This window comes from Canis lupus, chromosome 11 (assembly GCF_003254725.2).
Source record: "Canis lupus dingo isolate Sandy chromosome 11, ASM325472v2, whole genome shotgun sequence".
Taxonomy (NCBI): Eukaryota; Metazoa; Chordata; class Mammalia; order Carnivora; family Canidae; genus Canis; species Canis lupus.
The window spans coordinates 55135199-55154196 of NC_064253.1; the positions used below are offsets into that span (position 1 = coordinate 55135199).

The 18998-nt window shown below is 46.5% G+C and overlaps 1 protein-coding gene across 1 annotated transcript in view; it reads right to left on the reverse strand.

Annotated features, from left to right (window-relative positions):
• The window catches only part of GABBR2 (gamma-aminobutyric acid type B receptor subunit 2), a 348641-nt gene that overhangs the window by 198871 nt on the left and 130772 nt on the right, over window positions 1-18998 (reverse strand). Inside the window, exon 3 of the mRNA XM_025432171.3 lies at window positions 9149-9319. Coding sequence (XP_025287956.1) covers window positions 9149-9319 — 171 coding nt within the window. The remainder of the gene's footprint in view (window positions 1-9148; window positions 9320-18998) is intronic.

The following is an 18998-nucleotide window of genomic DNA, read 5'->3' on the forward strand; positions in this document are numbered from 1 at the left end:
TTTTTTTTTAAAGATTTTATGTATTTATTCATGAGAGACAGAGAGAGAGAGAGAGAAGCAGAGACACAGGCAGAGGGAGAAGCAGGCTCCATGCAGGGAGCCCGATGTGGGACTCGATCCTGGAACTCCAGGATCAGGCCCTGGGCTGAAGGTGGCGCTAAATCGCTTTAGCGCCACCCGGGCTGCCCCTCCTATCCTTCTTGTAGGAGTTGGGGTGTGAGCGGTAGAGGGGTGCTCAGCTCTGGGGACCTGGTGTGAAGTGTTAGGGAGGAAGCACCGTCCAGACCCCAGGGTCTTCCTCCCGCACCACAGAGGGGGTAGCCATCTCCTCCATGTTCTGGAGTGGAGGGAGGAAAGCTTCTCCTGAGGGCAGAAGTTCTGGGGCAGATCAAGGGCATCCAGGTTGGAGATGCGCCTTTTCTTCAGAAATCTTGGTCACCGCAGCCACCCTGAGTGCCCTCCTCGGCGTGTGCTCACTGCCATAGAATGCTGCCACCAGGAGGGCAGGAGCCCTGGAAACTGCAGGCCCTGACTGGGGATGGTATTTACCCACATGGGGTCTCCCCACTCTGCAGGGATGGGCACAGCAGAGCACCTGCTAGCGGGCTGCACTTGCCCCTGGGAGCACTCACATGAAGGAACAAGTGTTGCTTAAACCCGAGAGTCGGGCAGCCCGGGTGGCTCAGCGGTTTAGCGCCGCCTTCAGCCCAGGGTGTGATCCTGGAGACCCGGGATCGAGTCCCATGTCGGGCTCCCTGCATGGAGCCTCGTTCTGCCTCTGCCTGTGTCTCTGCCTCTGTGTGTGTGTGTGTGTGTGTGTGTGTGTGTTGCTCATGAATAAATAAATAAATAAAATCTTAAAAAAAAAAAAAAAAACGAGAGTCTGCCCCATGGAGCTTCAGCCTCAGAAAGCTGAAGGTCTTCAGGTCCAGTCCTTGACCTTGACCCTCCCCTATTGAATATCTGCACTGGACCAGGGCTGCAAGGAAAAGCCTATTACTACCAGTACCAGGAAAGCCAGCACTACCCTCCACCCCTCATCCACTGCTGTCTGTTAAATGAACAGGCAGCTGGATGGGTGTTATTTATCCCAGGGGTCCCCAAGCTTCAGTTCCTCCTGTACCCCTTAGAGGCAATTTCATCACCTAAGTGCACTACCCAGGTGCTTGCTAGATTAGTTTTTTCCTTTGAACAGCCTCACTTTTTAAATGAAGCTTCCATTCTCAACAATAACATCACCGAAGTGCAGTTTTGATGAGCTAGTAATCTTTTCCCCCCTGGTATATAATAACATAAACAGGTAGCTATTAAAATTATACAAAAATCATATATACATACACCCTGGGAAATAAGGGACCCCCTCTAAATGCAAAAGAGGCCGCCACAAACAGCTGTGTGGGTGTGGGCAGGCCGGATACAGAGCAATCCCGGCTGGCTGGCCCGCAGGCCAGGTCTCTCCCGGAGCTGGAGTAAGGGCCCAGAGAAGAAGAGGACGTCTCTTGCCTAAGGGCACACAGCCAGTCACCTAAAATCCTTAGCAAGTTTTCAGATAAAAGCTGGGGCACAGGATGGGGCCCTAGGACCACTGGGATGAGGATCTGGTCCGTCAGGAGTCCCCTCCTGCTTCCTAATGATGGAAGATCCGCGCGCGGCTGTGTGGGCGGCCCAGGTGATCCTGCAGCCTGGAGGGAAGCTAAGGACAGAGACCAGAGGTGCCTCTGCCCTTCCAGCATGCCTGGCCCTTTTCTCAGATAAAGTTGGCCTAGGGCTACAGTGGCCTTGGCTGAAAGCTGCCCATTCCTCCAAGATGCGGGTTTGAAAACTGCAGTAGACTGGACCCCAGCCCAAAGGATCTGACGCAGGGTGGCCGGGCAGAGTTCTCAAATTTGCTTTTCTAACAAGTTCCCAGGTGACAATGATGCAATGCTGCTGGTCCAGGGCTGCACTTTGAGAACCACTGCTTTAGAGGATGGGATTACCTGATCCTGGTAAGCCACGATTCTGAAGTGTCAACCACTCGAGATGAACATCCCAGGATGACACAGCCAAGAAAAATCACTCAGACACAAAGTACCATGGGTGCATTCCAACACCCAACATTGTTGCCACCCAGAAGCAACCACAAGGCAGGTGCCCGGCCCCTGCTGATTCCAGTGGCTAACCCAGGACTTTCCAGTGAGGTTTCCAGAAGGACTTCCACCAACAAACAATGTCACATCCAAAGAAAAACTCAAGGGTGCCTGGGTGGCTCAGTAGGTGGAGTGTCAGCCTTTGGCTCAGGTCATGATCCCAGAGTCCTGGGATTGAGCCCTGCATCTAGCTCCCTCCTTGGTGAAGAGCCTGCTTCTCCCTCTCCCTGTGCCTGCTGTTCCCCTTGCTTGTTATCTCTCTCTCAAATAAATAGTCTTAAAAAAAAAAAAAAAAACCCAGCTGAGAAACGACAGAATGGCTTGCCTGACTTCTATGGGAGTGTGACTTGCTGACTGTACCAGCTCCCTCCCTTCCTCACTATGGCTCCTGTGACTCAAGCTAGAGGCAGAGATCTCTCTGCACCCCTGTTTCCTCATCTCACCATCCTGGGTGCAAGCGGAATGAGGGCAACAGAGGGGAAATCACTGCATTTGCCCCTAAGAATCTGGCCCAGTGCATAGAGTCATTGACTGAAATCCTTGCTGAGCACTCAGCATTGTCAGGCAGCACGTAGGTGGAGGGGACAGAGAGGTCAGCCTGGCTCCTGTCCACAGGGGCTCCCTGGCCAGCGGTGATGGGTGATGGGCGAAAAAGCAGATGGTGTATCATACCACATTGTGCAAGGAGCAGGTAGGGAGAGAAGCCTGGTGTAGAGGGAAGTGTGTGGAGCAGAGACAGCATGTGTCATCCAGCCTGGGGAGGATGGTTGGCCAGGTGTGGAGGAGGATGTTCCTGCAGAGAGAAGCCAGCATGGAGGGGAAGTGACTGGCGGTGAGAAAGAAGGAGACCTCAGGGGACCATGGATGGTCTCTCCAGCCATGGATGGTCTCTTCATGCCAAGGAGTTCATTCCCTATTAGGGCAACAGAGGAGGGTTGATGCCTACTAAGACTGGCTCCTGGATTAGATGCAAGCACAAGGTCCTTGTCCTTCACTGCAGGACTGTCCCCCAGGCGACTGCTCCATTAAAAAGAAAAAAAGCAGTAACTTTAGAGAAGGTGACCAGAGATCCCTTTGGTGGGGCAGCTGGTGACTTGGCAAGCCTAGAAGGCTTCAAAGGGCCAGAAGGGGCTCCTGAGGGCTGAGAAGGCTGGTTTTTTCAGGAGGAACTCTGCAGATGGTGCCCTTTTGGTGTTGGACAGATCAAGGGCCTCGGAGGATCCCATCACTTGGAGGAGGTCTCTGGTATGGAAAGGTCAGCTCCAGAAGCCCTGTGATCACTGAGGACCAGCAGCAGGGCCGGGAGTCTCAGAGCCTGCTTGGAGGGCATGGAGGAAGGGAAGCCATGCAGCCACACAGCTGGGCTCCTGAGCGGGGGCAGCCTCAGGCTAAGGAGCCAGATTCGAGATGAACATAAAAATAACAGCCACCTTTGCATGGTGCTTATGAGCCAGGCACTTCTCGCAGTACTTTAAGTTTCTAAACACAGCTAATCCTCACCACCACCCAGAGAGTTAGCTACCACTTATCAGCCCCATTTTCCAGATGAAGAAATTGAGGTATAAGGAGGCGAAGTAATTCTCATATGGCCACACCCCTGGGAGTGGCTGGAACAGGGTCAAAGACCAGATCTCCCTAGGCCCTCAACACAAATTCTTTGAGCTAGGAGAGATCACACACAACCCGCCCCCACTCCCTTATCATCATCTTCTTCTTCTTCTTCTTCTTCTTCTTCTTCTTCTTCTTCTTCTTCTTCTTCTTCTTCTTCTTCTTCTTTTTTTTTTTTTAAAGATTTTGTTTATTCATGAGAGACAGAGAGAGGCAGAGACAATGGCAGAGGGAGAAGCAGGCTCCTGGCAGGGTGCTCAATGCAGGACTCGATCCCCAGACCCCAGGATCATGACCTGAGCCAAAGGCAGATGCTCAACCGCTGAGCCACCCAGGCATCCCACCCACTCCCTCATCTTATAGAAGGGTAAACTGAAGCCTGGAGAAACTGGTTTATCTAAGGGTGCTTAGCCAACTAGTTGCGTCATGGAATTGGGAAACTATAGAATAACTTGGCAAAGATGGTTTCGTAGACCACAGGACCTGGAACTTGGGTGGGGGTGGAAGAGGAGCCCGACTACCCCTGCTGCTGTCTGCTGGTTCCCCAGGCAGCCTGCTCACTGCCTTCATCGCCACCCCAAGCCCTGCCTCCATCCTCTGACTGCCATGCTCACATGGATGTCGCTCAGTACTCTGGTCTCTCACCTCCTCGTCTCTAGTTCCAGTAACATCTACCAGCGCTCCACTTCAGCCATGCACACAGAGCCAGGGCCCGGCCCCTGGATCCCTACATCCTTCCTCCAGTTCTGACCACGTCTCCCACCCTTCCAGCTCCTTCCAGTTTCCCAGAGACTTCCAGAGCTCCACTTCCTCCAAGCCCACGGGCCATCTGTCTGTTCATCCCTCTCCAGCCCGGGCCCCGTGGAGCACCCACTCAGCAGCACCCTCAATCTTCATCACCCGCCCCCACCTTTGTCTTCCACTCAGCAGAGCCCCGGCGCTGGGCCAAGGCTACCCTCCACCCTCTCCACCCTGCTGCACCCGTCACCGCACCTGCACCTGCACCTGCCAAGGGCCGTCCTGCTGCCTGCAGACGGGGGCTACTCTGACAGCAGCGGCCCCCTCCACAAGGGGGCGCCATTTCCCTCCCTGAGTTTCTGGTTGAGCCCACTGGGAACCAAGGTCACCGAAATCACGTGGAGAACACACACGGGATCTGATGCCGAGGGTCATCTGATGTGACACGACTGTTCTGTGGGGATGGCCCGGGCATCAGGATTTTAAAAGCTCCCCAGGTGATCCTTGGAATGTGCCCCATCCACACAGGGGCAATACTACTCGGCTGAATGAAGAAACCAACTGCTCATACAGGCTCCATGGATGAACCTCAAGAACATGATGCTAAATGAAAGAGGCGAGACACAAAAAAAGCACATGTTGCATAATTCTATTTCTGTGAAATTTCCAGAACAGGCGAAAGTATGGAGCAAATAAATGAATGTGGGGCTGGGGGTAGGCCCGACTACAAACAAGGACAAGGGAACTTGTGGGGTGAAGGGGCTGTTCTAACACGGGGTTGTGGTGACACCTGCATAACCACACAAGTTTACTGAAGAACTGAACCTGACAATGGATGAACCGTATGGTATAGAGCCCAGCAAAGCCATTAAAAGTGGGGGCAGAGACAGAAGGGGCAGAAACCAATGTATTAAAAAACAAAAAAGCCCCTGGTGATTCTAGTGGTCAGTCAGAGTCTAGAACCCCGTGAAGGAGGCCTGACACCCACTGACCCCGAGGCCACGTCCATCCCTCCCCAGCCCTCTCACAGCACAGGGCCTGTGCCCATCACACACCCTGGCACACAGTATTCCGCGAGTGAATGGATACGCATTCCTAGAGTTTGTCCCAGGACTTGGTGGAGGAGAGGATGTCCATCGAGTGAGCACTTACAAGGCAGAGGTCTTTCATTGTCTAGTTCTAACAACTCTCATCCCTGAGTCCCCGTGAGGCTGGGGTAAATATCCCCATTTTACACAAAGGAAACTAAATCCCACTGAGATGAAGTGGATTGCTGTGACCACACAGCCCTGGCCTGGCCTGGCAAAGCGGGGCCTAGAGATCAGCCTGCCTGATAACCACGTTCTTTTCTCTTCTCTCAGCTCATTTAAATCTTTTGCCCTCCTAGAGAGGGCAGGGCAGGCTCTATCTTTTCAGCCACCGGTGTTCACTAGGGACCCTTGCTTGTCTCGGAGCAGCTCTAGATCCTATACATCCAAGTCAACAAGGTGAAGGAAATTGTCTGGGCCCATGGAGCCCTTGCTCCGCAAAGTGGAGTCTGGAGAGTGGCCCATCTGATCCAAGTCCTAGGGAGCCTCTGGGCCCTGGTCATGAGCTGGGCCCCACAGGAGCAGCTGGCCCCGAGGTGGGCTGGCACCCCTTGCAGTCCCAATGTAATAAGCTTCTGGGATTAAGCTTTCCCTCCCAGCTCCTCCCAACATCAGGACTATTTTCATTGGACAATCCTTCCAGCGCACCAGTTTGGAACAGAAGTGCTTGACGTTGCTGATCGACCAATTTCATAAAAGGAATCCAGTTTCCCTTGCACTCATGAAAAGCTGTTAGCCCCTGGCGAGCTTCCAGAGCCTGCACTCCAGCGATGCAGCCCAGACATCGGGAGCGGGGTGCCAAAACCCTTGGGCACACAGAGGAGTCAGCTGGGCTGAGAGATTTAAATCGAGAGGGGTCCTTGCCAGCAACACCACCAAGCAACATCCTGTCCTCAGAGAAGAGGTCTCCCACTGAGATGCCCTGAAACCACAGCTGAGGGCCCTAACACAGCCGTGTAGGGATGGAGATGTGCTCCCAAACTGCCAATACCTGACCCCAGTGAGGACAGCATGACCGGGAAAGCAGTGCAGGGTCAGGCAGGCAGCCTTGGGTGGGCCCTTTATCAGCATATGCCGTGGAGGAAGAGGCCCATCGCCGTCTGCAAACCTCGGTTTCCTTAGCTGTAAAACAGGTGCATAACCCCTTCCTACCAGGCTGTTGGCTGCTAGAGTGTTTGGGAATCTATAAAGCACTTGATCAAGTCAGGACTAATGATTTATCTTCTTTAAACCAGGGCTTGGGGATCCCTGGGTGGCTCAGTGGGTTAGTGCCTGCCTTCGGCCCAGGGCCTGATCCTGGAGTCTGCAGATCGAGTCCCACATCGGGCTCCTTGCATGGAGCCTGCTTTTCACTCTGCCTGTGCCTCTGGCTCTCTCTCTCTCTGCCTATCATGAATAAATAAATAACATCTTTTAAAAAAAATAAACCAGGGCTTGGGGGTATTTCAAACCTCCCAAGTTGCAAGCAGTTCCTATGTGACAACAGGAAGTTATGGATGGAAAGAAGGAGCAATGGGAAGCCTGCGCTGGGAGTCAGGATCCCGGGGTTCAGTCCCGAGTTCTCTGTGAACAATCCTTCATGACTTCAGAGGTGCTTTGAAACCCAGAACTTTGTCTCTTCCCCTCTCTGGGCTTCAGTTTTCACTTCCACACTATGAGCGGGTTGGGCCCTAAAGACCCCTCACGCTCTGACAGCTAAGACTGATGGAAACAAGCAGGTCTCTCCACATGGCTGCAGAGCCCCATGTCAATAGGGCCACAGGACTGGGCATCCCCACCCTCACCATCTACCTGTTTGACACTCATCTTAGAGCACTGGTCACTGCTGTAAAGAAGGCAATCTTCCAGCCAAAGCCTCCACAGTGTTTGGCAATGAGTCACTCCCACGGCCTCTCCCTAAGGACTGAGAAACGGAGAGGTGGGAAGACAAGGACCAGCCTTGCCTGGGGAAAGCCTGCCTTGTCTGGATAATCACAGACCATAGGGCTGAACACTTCTCCTTTCAAGCACCTCCAAAAACACCCCTCTCTGTGCATGAACTTTCTAATTTACAACGCTCTTTCAAATCCATGGCTGATTTTGGCAAGAACTACGGGGAAGGCATGGGAAGGGCTACTGCCCTCATTTTATAGGGGAGGAAACCACAGCTCAGAGAAGTGAGGTGACTTCTCCAAGGTCCCACAGCCAATGCAGGGAGTGTGCTCTCCTTCCCACGAGAGAGGTGGGGCAAAGCCTCAGAGAGTAAGTGTGGGGCTGCAGTGGGAACAGGTCTGGTGATTGCCAACCCTGCTCTGCACCCACCTTCCTGGACACACACCCTCCCCCACCCCCACTGCCACAAAGGGCCAGTCCTCTGAGACTCCTCCCGCTGAGGTCCATCCAGACACCTGCCTCACACATCCCCTCCACCCACGCAGCTCACAGTGTCTCCTCTTGGGCTGCTAAGCATAGGTGGAATAGCTTGCCTTGAGGGACACTGAGTATCCAGAGCACATGTGGGAGAAAAAAAGGAAAGTAGGAGCTCCAGGGAGAATGGGGGAAAAGGCAAGAGATCAATTTGCCCTCATCTGCGTAGGGAAAACTTCTTAAACATTTGCTAATATCCCCTGTTAGCAAAGAAGTGTGGAAATGGGGGTTTTTCAAACACAGTTGGTGAGACCAGGAATCCGAACAGCCTTCCTGGAGGTCGGTTTGTTGCAATATCATAAAGACTCAATACAATAATTCCACTTCTAGAAATCTACTGAGAAGATGCATGCCGAGACAGAAGATGATGGCTGTGATATGAAAAAGCTGCACACAGTAAGTTACCACCTATCGGTCCGATAGAACACCAGGGCCCATGAATAGGAATGAGGTCAATCAAGCCCTCTAAGATCCGTAGCAAAGTGAGAAAACCAAAATACATAGTATGAAGCCATCTGAGTCTAAACAAACATATGGAAAAAGTTCTGGGTAGATGAACAGTAAACTGAAAGCCGGGGTTCACTTGGGAGAGAAAGTGGGATTTGGGGGGAACTGAGCAAATCAACGCTTTTGTTTTTTTACCATCTATACTCAGCTTTTTTTGGGGGGGGGCAAAAGCAAAAAAAAACAACAACAAAACCCTGAAACACCACGTATGATGTATGTGTGTAAGCCATTAAAATAAACAACCAAATAAAAGCCCAAACAAACCCACCAATCCACAGTGACCCAGGAGCCTTCGTTCCAAGCCGGCCCCTCCCCAAACTCCCCTCACAATAGCAACGCGCTTGGGGGCACATCATGATTTTAGGTGGTCACTCGGCATCAGTGACGAGGACGAGGGGTCTCCAGGGAATCCACCGCACAATTTAGCCGAGAGGCATGACAGAAGGGAAGGTCTCCCTCCTGAGCCATCTAGGATGGAAGTGTTCACCTGTCCCGTGTGCAAATTCCTCAGCCACTAGCTCCGTTTCGTCGGCGGTGAAACAGCTCTGAGCCTGCCAGTAAAAGCTTGCTTAAAAGCCCTGTGACATTAGCCATCCCCGATGAGGCCACCTTGCCCGCTGGCAGGAGACAAGAGTTGACAGGTAAGTGTGAACACGCCCTCGGCACACATACCTCAGAGAACCTCTGCACGTCTTGGGTCAGCGTGCCCACTCGCTTCCACTGGTAATGCTTGAGCAGCTTCAGGATGGCTGGGTTCACCGCATTATCTGATGGCACGGTCCGAAAGAAATAAGGGTATTTTTTCTTATCAGCTAGGACGGGCGTGGTGGCAGCAAAGGAAAGCTGGAAAACACAAAAGAGACATCACCTTTACTGGTGGGCTTCACGGCTGGGTGCCCAGGACCATTCGAAACGGAACAGAGACCCTGATGTGGGGGCCCAACACGTGGGGCAAGACATTTGTGAAAGTGACACATTATGATTGAAGAGGAGGTTTTTTTTTTAAAAAAAAAATGCAAAATAAGGAGAAAGAATGAAAAACAAAAGAGGACCAATAATTTATTCCTTGACAATGAGCCATCAAGGTAGTTTATTTCCTCCTGGTCCTTTTTCCATAAATAGTGATTTTTTTTTTTTTTTTTTAAGATTCCATTTATTTACCTGAGAGAGAATGAGAGAGCAGGTGCAGAGGAGGAGGGGCAGAAGCAGACTCCCCGCTGAGCAGAGAGCCCAACGCCTCAGGGCAGGGCTGGATCCCAGGATCCCAGGATCATGACCTCAGCTGAAGGCACTTTACCTATTGAGCCACCCAGGCACCCCACACAGTGATTTTTTTAAAAAAGAGATTTTTGAGATCATTTTACGTACACGATTGAACCCCCGCTCCCTCTTACCATTATCCTACAAGCCTTGAAACCATCTTGTTAAAAAACTCCTTGCAAACATTTTAATAGCTGCATAATACTCCAGCATATGAACATACCATAATTTACTGAATCATCTCTAATTTGGGGACATTTAGACTGTTTGCAATTTGTCGTTATTGTCATGTTATTCTACAAGCATCTTTGTGCAGAGCATCTTTTTCCCACAGTTTAGGCTATTTCTGTAGGATAGAGTCCATGATACAAAATTTCCCACATAAAGGAGATGAGCTTTTAAAGACTTAATACTTATCCCCCCGCCACTGCCGCCCCCAAATTACGCCAATTTATACACCTACTAGCCAGGTATAATTAGACGGCCAATTTCACCACACCACAGTCTTATCAACAGAGAGAAATTAAACCGTTTTCCATATAATCTTATACTGATTTATCATTAAAAAATAAATGATTCCTATTGCATTCATGGGTTATGCATAATGCTGAGCTTATTTCCATGGGACTGTTAACTAGTAGTATGTTCTATTTTAGGAGTTGCTTTGTCATGGTCTTTGTTTATTTTTGACTGGTATTCTAATGCTTCTATTACTGAGTTTAACGAAGACTTTTGTACGTACAGCATCCGAACTCAGACTACTGCAGTTACTGCGAATTTCTCCGTTTGTTTGCTCTGCCTTGTGTGTGTGTTTTAATTTATACTCAGTAGTCAAATCTGTGTCTATCTTCCCCTTCATTATTCCTTCTTTTTCTTTTAAGTGCCAGTAAGTTGCTAAATTGGATTTTAATGATCTGTCCTCCAAGGCCCCGCTTAAATGTCACCTCCTCTGTAGCTTCTCCTCTGATCTCTGCTCTCCCTGTCCCCCGGCTTCACCCACAGAAGGTGCTTATCACACTTTTTGATCTCTGCTGTGTGCCAGTGGAAGCTCAGTATCTGGTTGCACTTCTAATTTGCATTTACCTTATTATAAGTGAGGTTGAGTACCTCTTCCTATGCTCAAGAGCACTTTGCAGTTTGTTCTGGAAACCGTTCACATTCTTTACCCATTTTCCAATTTGACTCTTAGTCTTTTTCTTATCAGCTGGTAGAAGTGATCTTTTACATTAACGAAACTAGCCCTTTGCAATAGAAGTTGCTCATTTCACCACCCCCTCTCCTGCAGTTTGTACTTTTTCTTTTCATGTTTCTTATAGTGTCTCATGCCATAGAGACTTTTTTTTTAATGTGGTTGAATTTATCAATTTTTTTCCCTTTTATGTCCTCAAGCTTTGGGTCATATTTGGAAAGGATTTTCCCTCACTGAGATTATTAAATAATTCCTCCATGGTTTCTTTCAGTCTGCCTAACCCCCTCCCTCCTTCCCTCTGTTGCTCTCTTCTTTCCTCTTCCCTCTCTCCTTCTTTTTCCTTCCTTCTTTTGTTTCAATGTACATCCCTGATCCAAAGAGGGCACAGCTGAGGCAAGCTCATGCTCTTGCCACCGGCTTTCACCTTAAGCCCTTGCTCCCAGCTGCAGCTCTAGATCTAATACATCCCAGAGTCCAATTTCAGCATCCAGAGAAATAAGATCAGGCCCCACCTGAAGATGCTTTTACTGCCTCTCCTGTCACCTGAGAAAGTGCTCTTTCTTTTCCTCCCTAGGACTTACACAGAGTGGGGTAGCAGAGACCCTGTCCCTTTTCCTGGTCTGGCTCAGAGGGTAAACAGCTACTATCTAGGATTCCTACATCTCTTGGGTTTGATCAGCAACCTCAACACATCCCATCTGTTGGAGATGAACACAAAATATCCTATCAGCTGTCACTCGGAGCTGGAGGGTACCTGGAGGAGCCAACTTCTAAGATCATCATGGACAGAAGGACATCATCCCAAGACTGTTAAAGGCCAAGGGCAGAATGACTGTTTAGAAAAATTCTGAGTACAATAAGGACCAATGGGAAGAAGAACATACAGAGAGGAAAATCTCAGCTGGACACACTGAGGAACACCAGCATTCAGAGTTGTCCAGCAATTCAAGTAGTGAGATCCCTGTGTCTGGAGGTATGCAAATGGAGGATGCTCACTAGGGGCATGACCCAGTGAGAATACAGAGGAGCTCCAAGGTGTCCCTGAGCTCCCCAACAATTATATGAAAGAGTTGTGTGGGTATGTGCACACTGACATGCACATTTTTCTGAGAAGAGGATCCTCAGCTTCCAATCAGATTCATCTAGAGGGTCCTATAACTCAAACAAGGTCAGCACCCCTGCCTGCAAGTCATATTTGGGTCCCAGAGTGAGCACAAGAGATAGATGCTCTCTATTGTCCCCGTGAACGCAGCATCTGTGATTCCTCTCTCAGAATTAAAACACTTCAAGCCTCCCACGGCTACCACGGTAAGAAGGAGCTATTAAAAAAAATCAGGGAGTAACTCTTCAGTACCTGGGATGGTGTATCTGTCATCACATCCCCCCAAATGCTTATCTAACACAATTTGGGAAATATTGGTTTTCTAATGTGGTTTCTGAATCACACTCTGGTTGATACTTTATCGCTATTGTCCCATCAGGTCCAGGTCCACAATTAATTGTTGCTTGAACAACCTCATATGTTTGCCCTGTAGGTAATTACAGTGGTTACTGTTCAGTGAATAAATGGCCCATTGTGTTTACAATAGGCCTGGAATACAATATATGCCCCCAGTCTAAATCATGTTGGGTGCAAAATATTAACTGGCACTGGCATTTTCTGCCCCATTTGAGATAATGCTCACTTTGATTAGATTGCTCTGCATCACCGTGCCTCTGGCTTTAGCCTCCTAAAACTTTCTTCTATGGGTAAAGGCTGCAGGTGCCTAGCAGCGCTGCTGAATTTCAGAACTGGGGGAACCTGAGAATTCACCTAGCTCTGGTGTTGCCTACCCTGGCTGCACAGTAGCATTACTTGGGGAGATTTAAAAAATATATGATGCATTGGTCCCACACCAAACCAACTGAATCAATCTCTGGGCCCAGGACTACTAGGCATCAGTATTATTAAAAAAAACTTCGCAGGTGATTATGATGCCCAGGGAGGGCTGAGAACCACAAATACAGCTCAACATCCTGAGTTTTGAAGAAGCGCGCTAGAAATGGGAGATACTGAGATATTCATCGCTAAGAGGTAGAAGCGGGACTCCAATTTGGGTCTACAGGACTCCAACACCAGTGCTCTTTCTCCCCTTGATGGCTGTCCACTGGCATAGTGGCTGTCACTCAGCATCTGGAAAGACCAGGCCTGCTGCTTTAATGGCCCTCAATGCAATGCCCACCCTTTCTGGGCTCTCCTTCCTTATTTTACACAACCAAGTTTGTTCCCAAACACACTACGATTGAGGCTCTGAGTTACTGAGGCTCTGGCTTAATCCCTAACCAAAGATTTATTTCAGAGAGTACTTTTAAACTTATTTTACAGTTTTGTTATCATTTCTGGTTTTATTGCATTGTTTTGAGAATTTGGCATGTATAGTGCCTGCTTTTGGAATTTATTGAGACTTTTCTTTGTGGCCTATTCTACAATCAATTTTTGTAAAAGTTCCACAGTGGCTGGAAAAGAGAATGCAGTCTCAAGTTGTAAATTATAAAAGTCTTTATCAGATTTCTTATGTATAACAGGTATAATCAACCAAAGTAACTTATTATCATATGTTCTGTATTTCTGTTTACTTGATCTGTCAAAGACTGGAAGACTTGTTAAATTTTTCTCTATCATCTGTGACAATTACTCTAAGTATTTCAACAATTTTTGTTTTCTATGCTTTGATTTTATGTTGTTCTGAGCATAAATGTTCATTAAAATTATATCTTTATTTTTTAGCAATGTATATAGTTGCAAATAGCAGGCACTTAATAATCATTACATGAACTGAGAATTAAAATATTTATCAAGGTAAAAAAAACTCCTGTCATTTTATTATTTTTTGTCATTTTATTACTGTTTGATTTATATTATATCATGCTTGATATTAATATTGAAACCTTTATTTCTGCTTGCATTTGTGTCATAAATCTGATCCTCCTTTTCTTTGCATTCTATTAAGATTGTTTTAAAGTCTATTTCTTGAAAAGAGCACATGGATTTTAAAACATGTAAGCTTATTGCTGTAAATACTTGATCTTGCACTTATCTTGTTATCAGTCTTATTTTTTTTTTTTGCTTTTTTTTTTTTTTTTTTTAAGAAAGAGAAAGAGGGAGAGAGAGGAGGCAGTGGGGGAGGGATATATATAGAGAGAGACTCTTAAGCAGGCTCCATGCCCAGCCCAGAGCCTGACACAGGGCTCCATCTCATGACCCTGAGATCACGACCTGAGTCGAAATCAAGAGTCAGACACTTAACCAACTGAGCCACCCAGGCGCCCTGGCAGTCTTACTCTCTTTGTATGCTTCCTATTTGTTTCCTCTTGTTCTCTTTAGTACTCAGACTGTATGTCTACTCCTCTCATTCTAGATATATTAATCTTGCTTCTTGTCTCAAACTGCTGGAGTATCTTCTGATATTCTGAAGAAGGGTAAGTGGTTGAAATCTTGCTGAGGATGACACCCTGCTGACTTGACACACAGTAGAATTTAGCTGGGTATGAAATTCCTGGGCTACACTTCTCCCCTTAGATTTCAAAAAATTTGCCAAGATAGATCTTGGCGTGGCACTCTGATTTTATCTGAGACACTGGGAGTCCTTCAATCTATACATTCAAGCTTTCCAACCAAGAAAAAAAAATATATGTATATATAATATAAATGTAGTATTATATGTAATCTTATATTGAATATATATATGTGTATATATATATATATATATATTCTTGTCTTTCCTCCAGAAAGTCTGATTATTTAGATATTGTCTTCTCATTCTTTACTTCCATATTGATCATATTTTTTTTCCATTACTTCACCTCTATATCCTACAAGAGCATCTCATTTTATTCCATATCTTTTGCTATGAAGTACATGCATATTTAGTTTTGCTAATTTCTTGTAAAGTGGCTGGGTTATCCATAGTCCCAGCAGCAAGGCACAAGGGTTCTCATTTCCTCATATCCTAGCCAATCTTTGGTATTATCTGTTAATCTTTCTGGGATATGGTGGCACTTCATTATTATTGGACTTTGCAGCCCTTTGGCTGTAATGTGGTTGAACAGCTGTATGTAAACCATTTAGCCTCTTAGGTTCTTCATTCTATGAGTTTGCTAATCTGCTTTTCAACAGCCTCACTTTTAAGTTTTACTGTCTCTAATATATTTTTATTGTGTTATTGAGATTTTCCATTTCCTAAAAGTTTTTCTTATGATCACACTTCTTTTTTACCCTGTCATCTTATCTCAGGCTTATTCATCGAGACCATATATTTTCTGCATGTGATTGAGGATGTTAAATGTTTTTTCTAGAATTTTCTTCTCTATTCTGTAATAGATCATTTTCAGAGGTGGACTCTTCCTCTGCTTCTTCTGGGTATTATGCACCTTCAATTATTTTTAACAATACTTTTTCAAAGGCTGAATGTTAGGTGTTTCCAAAATACTCACTGTCAAAAGCAAGGCAGGTCTTTTCAGACATGGCTTATCAAATACCACAACACATGGACTGCCCGTGGCCCTGTTTTCTGTCTTTAGACATTATAATTGAATATTTAACCCAGAAAAGTGGAAAATAAATATTTGAGCATAGTCTTTAGTGTCCAGGAGGTGCTCACTATTTGCTGTTCTACATTAATGAGGTGACATCTTGGCCCTCTGTGCCTAATTTTCTGATACTGTGAATCAACACTGTACATTAAATTTCCATCATGTGTTGCTGTCAGGGTTTTTCTTTCTTGCCCATAAAACTTTACTTGGAGGTTTCTGCTTCCCAGGATGTAATGTGTACCCTTAGTGTTCTCCTGTCTTCTTCCTATCCAGTTTTTCCTAGGAATTTATAGCTCTGTTTGAATTTACAAAGATAGGTATAAATGAAGAGGATAAAGCATCTTGGTTGCTTCTAAGATCAGCAACTGTGAGTAGAGGTGTAGCTGTCCAGATTCTGTGATTGGTAACTGGGGCTCTCACTCAGATGGTGGAGGAGAGAGGGAAAAGTCTATTATTTTTCAGAACAATTATTATTTTATGAGGCAGTGTTCAGAGTGCCAGGAGGCAAAGTTTGTAGGATTTTATCAATCCAGTTCCATCTACTTTATAATCATTGAAGCTGCCACACATGTAGAATGTCAGTTGGTCTTAGAGACGCTCGGTTCTTTGAGGTAGAAATAACCATCCATTTCAGAGCTGAAGAAACCATGGAAGAGAAAGGTGATGTAGTTTGTGAGGTCAGTACAGGAATGATGAAACTGGCCTTTTAACTTCATATCTGGTTCTCTTTCTTCAACCAGCTCTGAACTGCCAGTCCCAAATGAGATGGGGCAATAATCCGGGTCTTACTTCTTCTTCTGAGACCCAGTAGTCCAGCGGCAAGGCAGCTGATTCCAAGGCTTCCAGAGTCTCTCACACAGAGCAAGTTCCCATGGTGGGCATGGCTGGTCCTGGGAGATTCTGGGGGACTTATTTTAACCAGCACCATGGGATGGGGAGAGAATCATCAGCATCTCTCCCCAGGTGGGGAGTTCCAGCCTGGCATGAAATATTTTGTGAGTTTAGGGTCTGCATATTGAACAAGTCACTTTAACATTAAACAGAGGCCACTACAAGGCCACTTTAGGGAGTTGGGAAACCGGGCTTATTACCTGTCTCTGTGACTGTGAGAACATGGACATCATTTCTTCTAGGTTATCTGTTTTCTGACCTCTTGACTATGATGGACAATGGATTTCAAAGGTTCCTTGCAACCACACAATTCTGCTTTTCTCTCCAACAACTGAGGAAAATGATGAAGAAGTCTGTTAGCCTGGTGTGGGTACATGTTTCATTTGCTCTGATTTATTCAGATAATTGCCTTTGTGTCTCACTTCTCTTTGCAGATGTAAGCCCAGATGAAAAATGTAAATACACCTCCCAACTTCGGAATCTTTATTAAATTCCAAGCCACTGATGAATTCTTGCCTAAATGCAATTCATTCTCTCCATGGTTTGGGGCCTCTGACTTTAACTTTTCTGTGGAGCTACGGCACATTTCAGGTGGGAAATACAACCAGGGGTGGCCCCCATCGCTAGATCCTAGGTGGGAAACTCCGGCCAGAAGCAAGGAGGGCAAAATATGATGGAGGCTTGCTCTTTTCTCTGCTTGGTTTAATCTTTTTCCATGGGTTTGTGGACTGTTTCTGTAATTAAATGAGGGAAGTATTTGTCATCTCGGGTCCCTTTCAGCCGAGATGAATGGAATGCAACTTTCTCAGGAAGCTTCTGACAAAACCCTGTTTGTGGCCAGTGCCAGGATGTATACAAAGGCGCTAGGCTGAGTGCGTTGGGAACCCGGGCCCACATCAGGCCTGCGCCAGGTCGCTGCTGCACCCAAGCCCTGGAGGAAAACTGTTTGGACACAGAGTGCCTCTCCACAGATACCCGTGAGATTGATGTGACGTGGAGCGGCTGCAAAGCATTTTCTGAGTTAGCCAGGGGAAAGGAACTCACCCCAGGCACTGGGGTGAGTTCTTGAAGTCCCGCTCCCACAAAAAGCCTGCTGGAGTGTTGTGCAGAGACTTGCTGTAAGGCTGGGAAGGAACCTCTTCAGTCAGAGATCCTGGGCTGGAACCACTTGGGGAACAATCATGTCTCCTTCCTGTTGATGAGCTTTAGTTTTTAATCACTCAGAGGTGCACAGCAGCTCAGATTTCACCACCCACTTTCATGCCATATTCTGGGGAGCTCAAAACAATTTGTGAGGGAGGGAGAGGAAGCATCGCTTGTCTTTGTTCCTCATGGAGTAACCGAGGCTCAAGCTGCTGGGGTGACCTGCCTGAGACCATGCAGCTGGTAAGGGGCAAAGCTGGGGTTTGAGCTCAGATCATCAGACTCCTTAAAGTTATGGTATGATGAGCACCTGCCAAGGGGCAGACACTGCATTAAGGGCTCGGCATTCACTTTCTCATTGAATGAGCAAAACACCTCTACGAGGTAGACACTATGATGATCTGCACTTTTCAGATGAGGAGACTGAGGCTCAGAGAGGTCAAGTCACTTGCACTTGGTCACACAGCAAGCAACAGGCAGAGCAGGGAAACTGCATGAGCCTTTGCTCATTCCACAGACCGCTATGCCTCTTTTCTGTAATCAACAACCACTAAAACATATTTACTTCTTTAGTCTAACTTCGATCTCCACAAAAATCCACCATGCTGGCAGAGTAGACATTATTACTCCCGTTCTATAAATAAGAAAACTGAAACTCAGAGAGGTTAAGTGACTTGGTCAAAGTCACATGTTAGCAAATAGCAAGACTAGGGTTTGAACTTGGGACTTTCGTTTTGGCCCGCAGTTCTCTCTCTGATCTGCAAGGCTGTTTCTTAGGGAGGTACCTGGCACAGGACAAGAAAGCAAGTAGGGCAATTTAAAAGAAAGGAGAAGAAAAAATAAGATCTTCTTAAAAGAATCAATAATACTGAATCATTGACTTATCATGTTTTTGATTCTCCAGGTGGTCCAATTCAATTATATGAAACAAACCTTATATGTGTATATATATATATATACATATATGTATATATGTATATATATATATATTCTCTTTAAGAGAAAATTCTTCATATATTGATTTTTAAACTTTTATCATGATATATAAGCAACATATAACTGTGTAAGTATACAAAATACGTTCAGCTTAAAGAGTAATAATGAAACCAATACTGAACTGCCCATCACCTAGTTTAAGAAATAGCTTTTATTTATTTGTAAATATTAAATTGTAAAGTAATTTACTTTTTTGCTCTTTTAGATACAACCTTTTGCTATGCGGTACCCTGTGAGTTTTACTCCTTCATTCCCCACCAAAACAGTTCTATCACTATTTTACGTAAAGAAGGTTGGAAAACAAATATTACTTCCTCAAATCCTTTCTTTCCTTTTTTTAAGCCAAAAATGGGAGCAAAATAGAAGCACAGTAAAACCAAGACAGTGTTGAGAAAGCAGTATGGTCCATAAGGGTAGGAATTCCGTTTTCAGTTTGGATAGGTTGGGTCTGAACGCCAGCTCCACTACCCA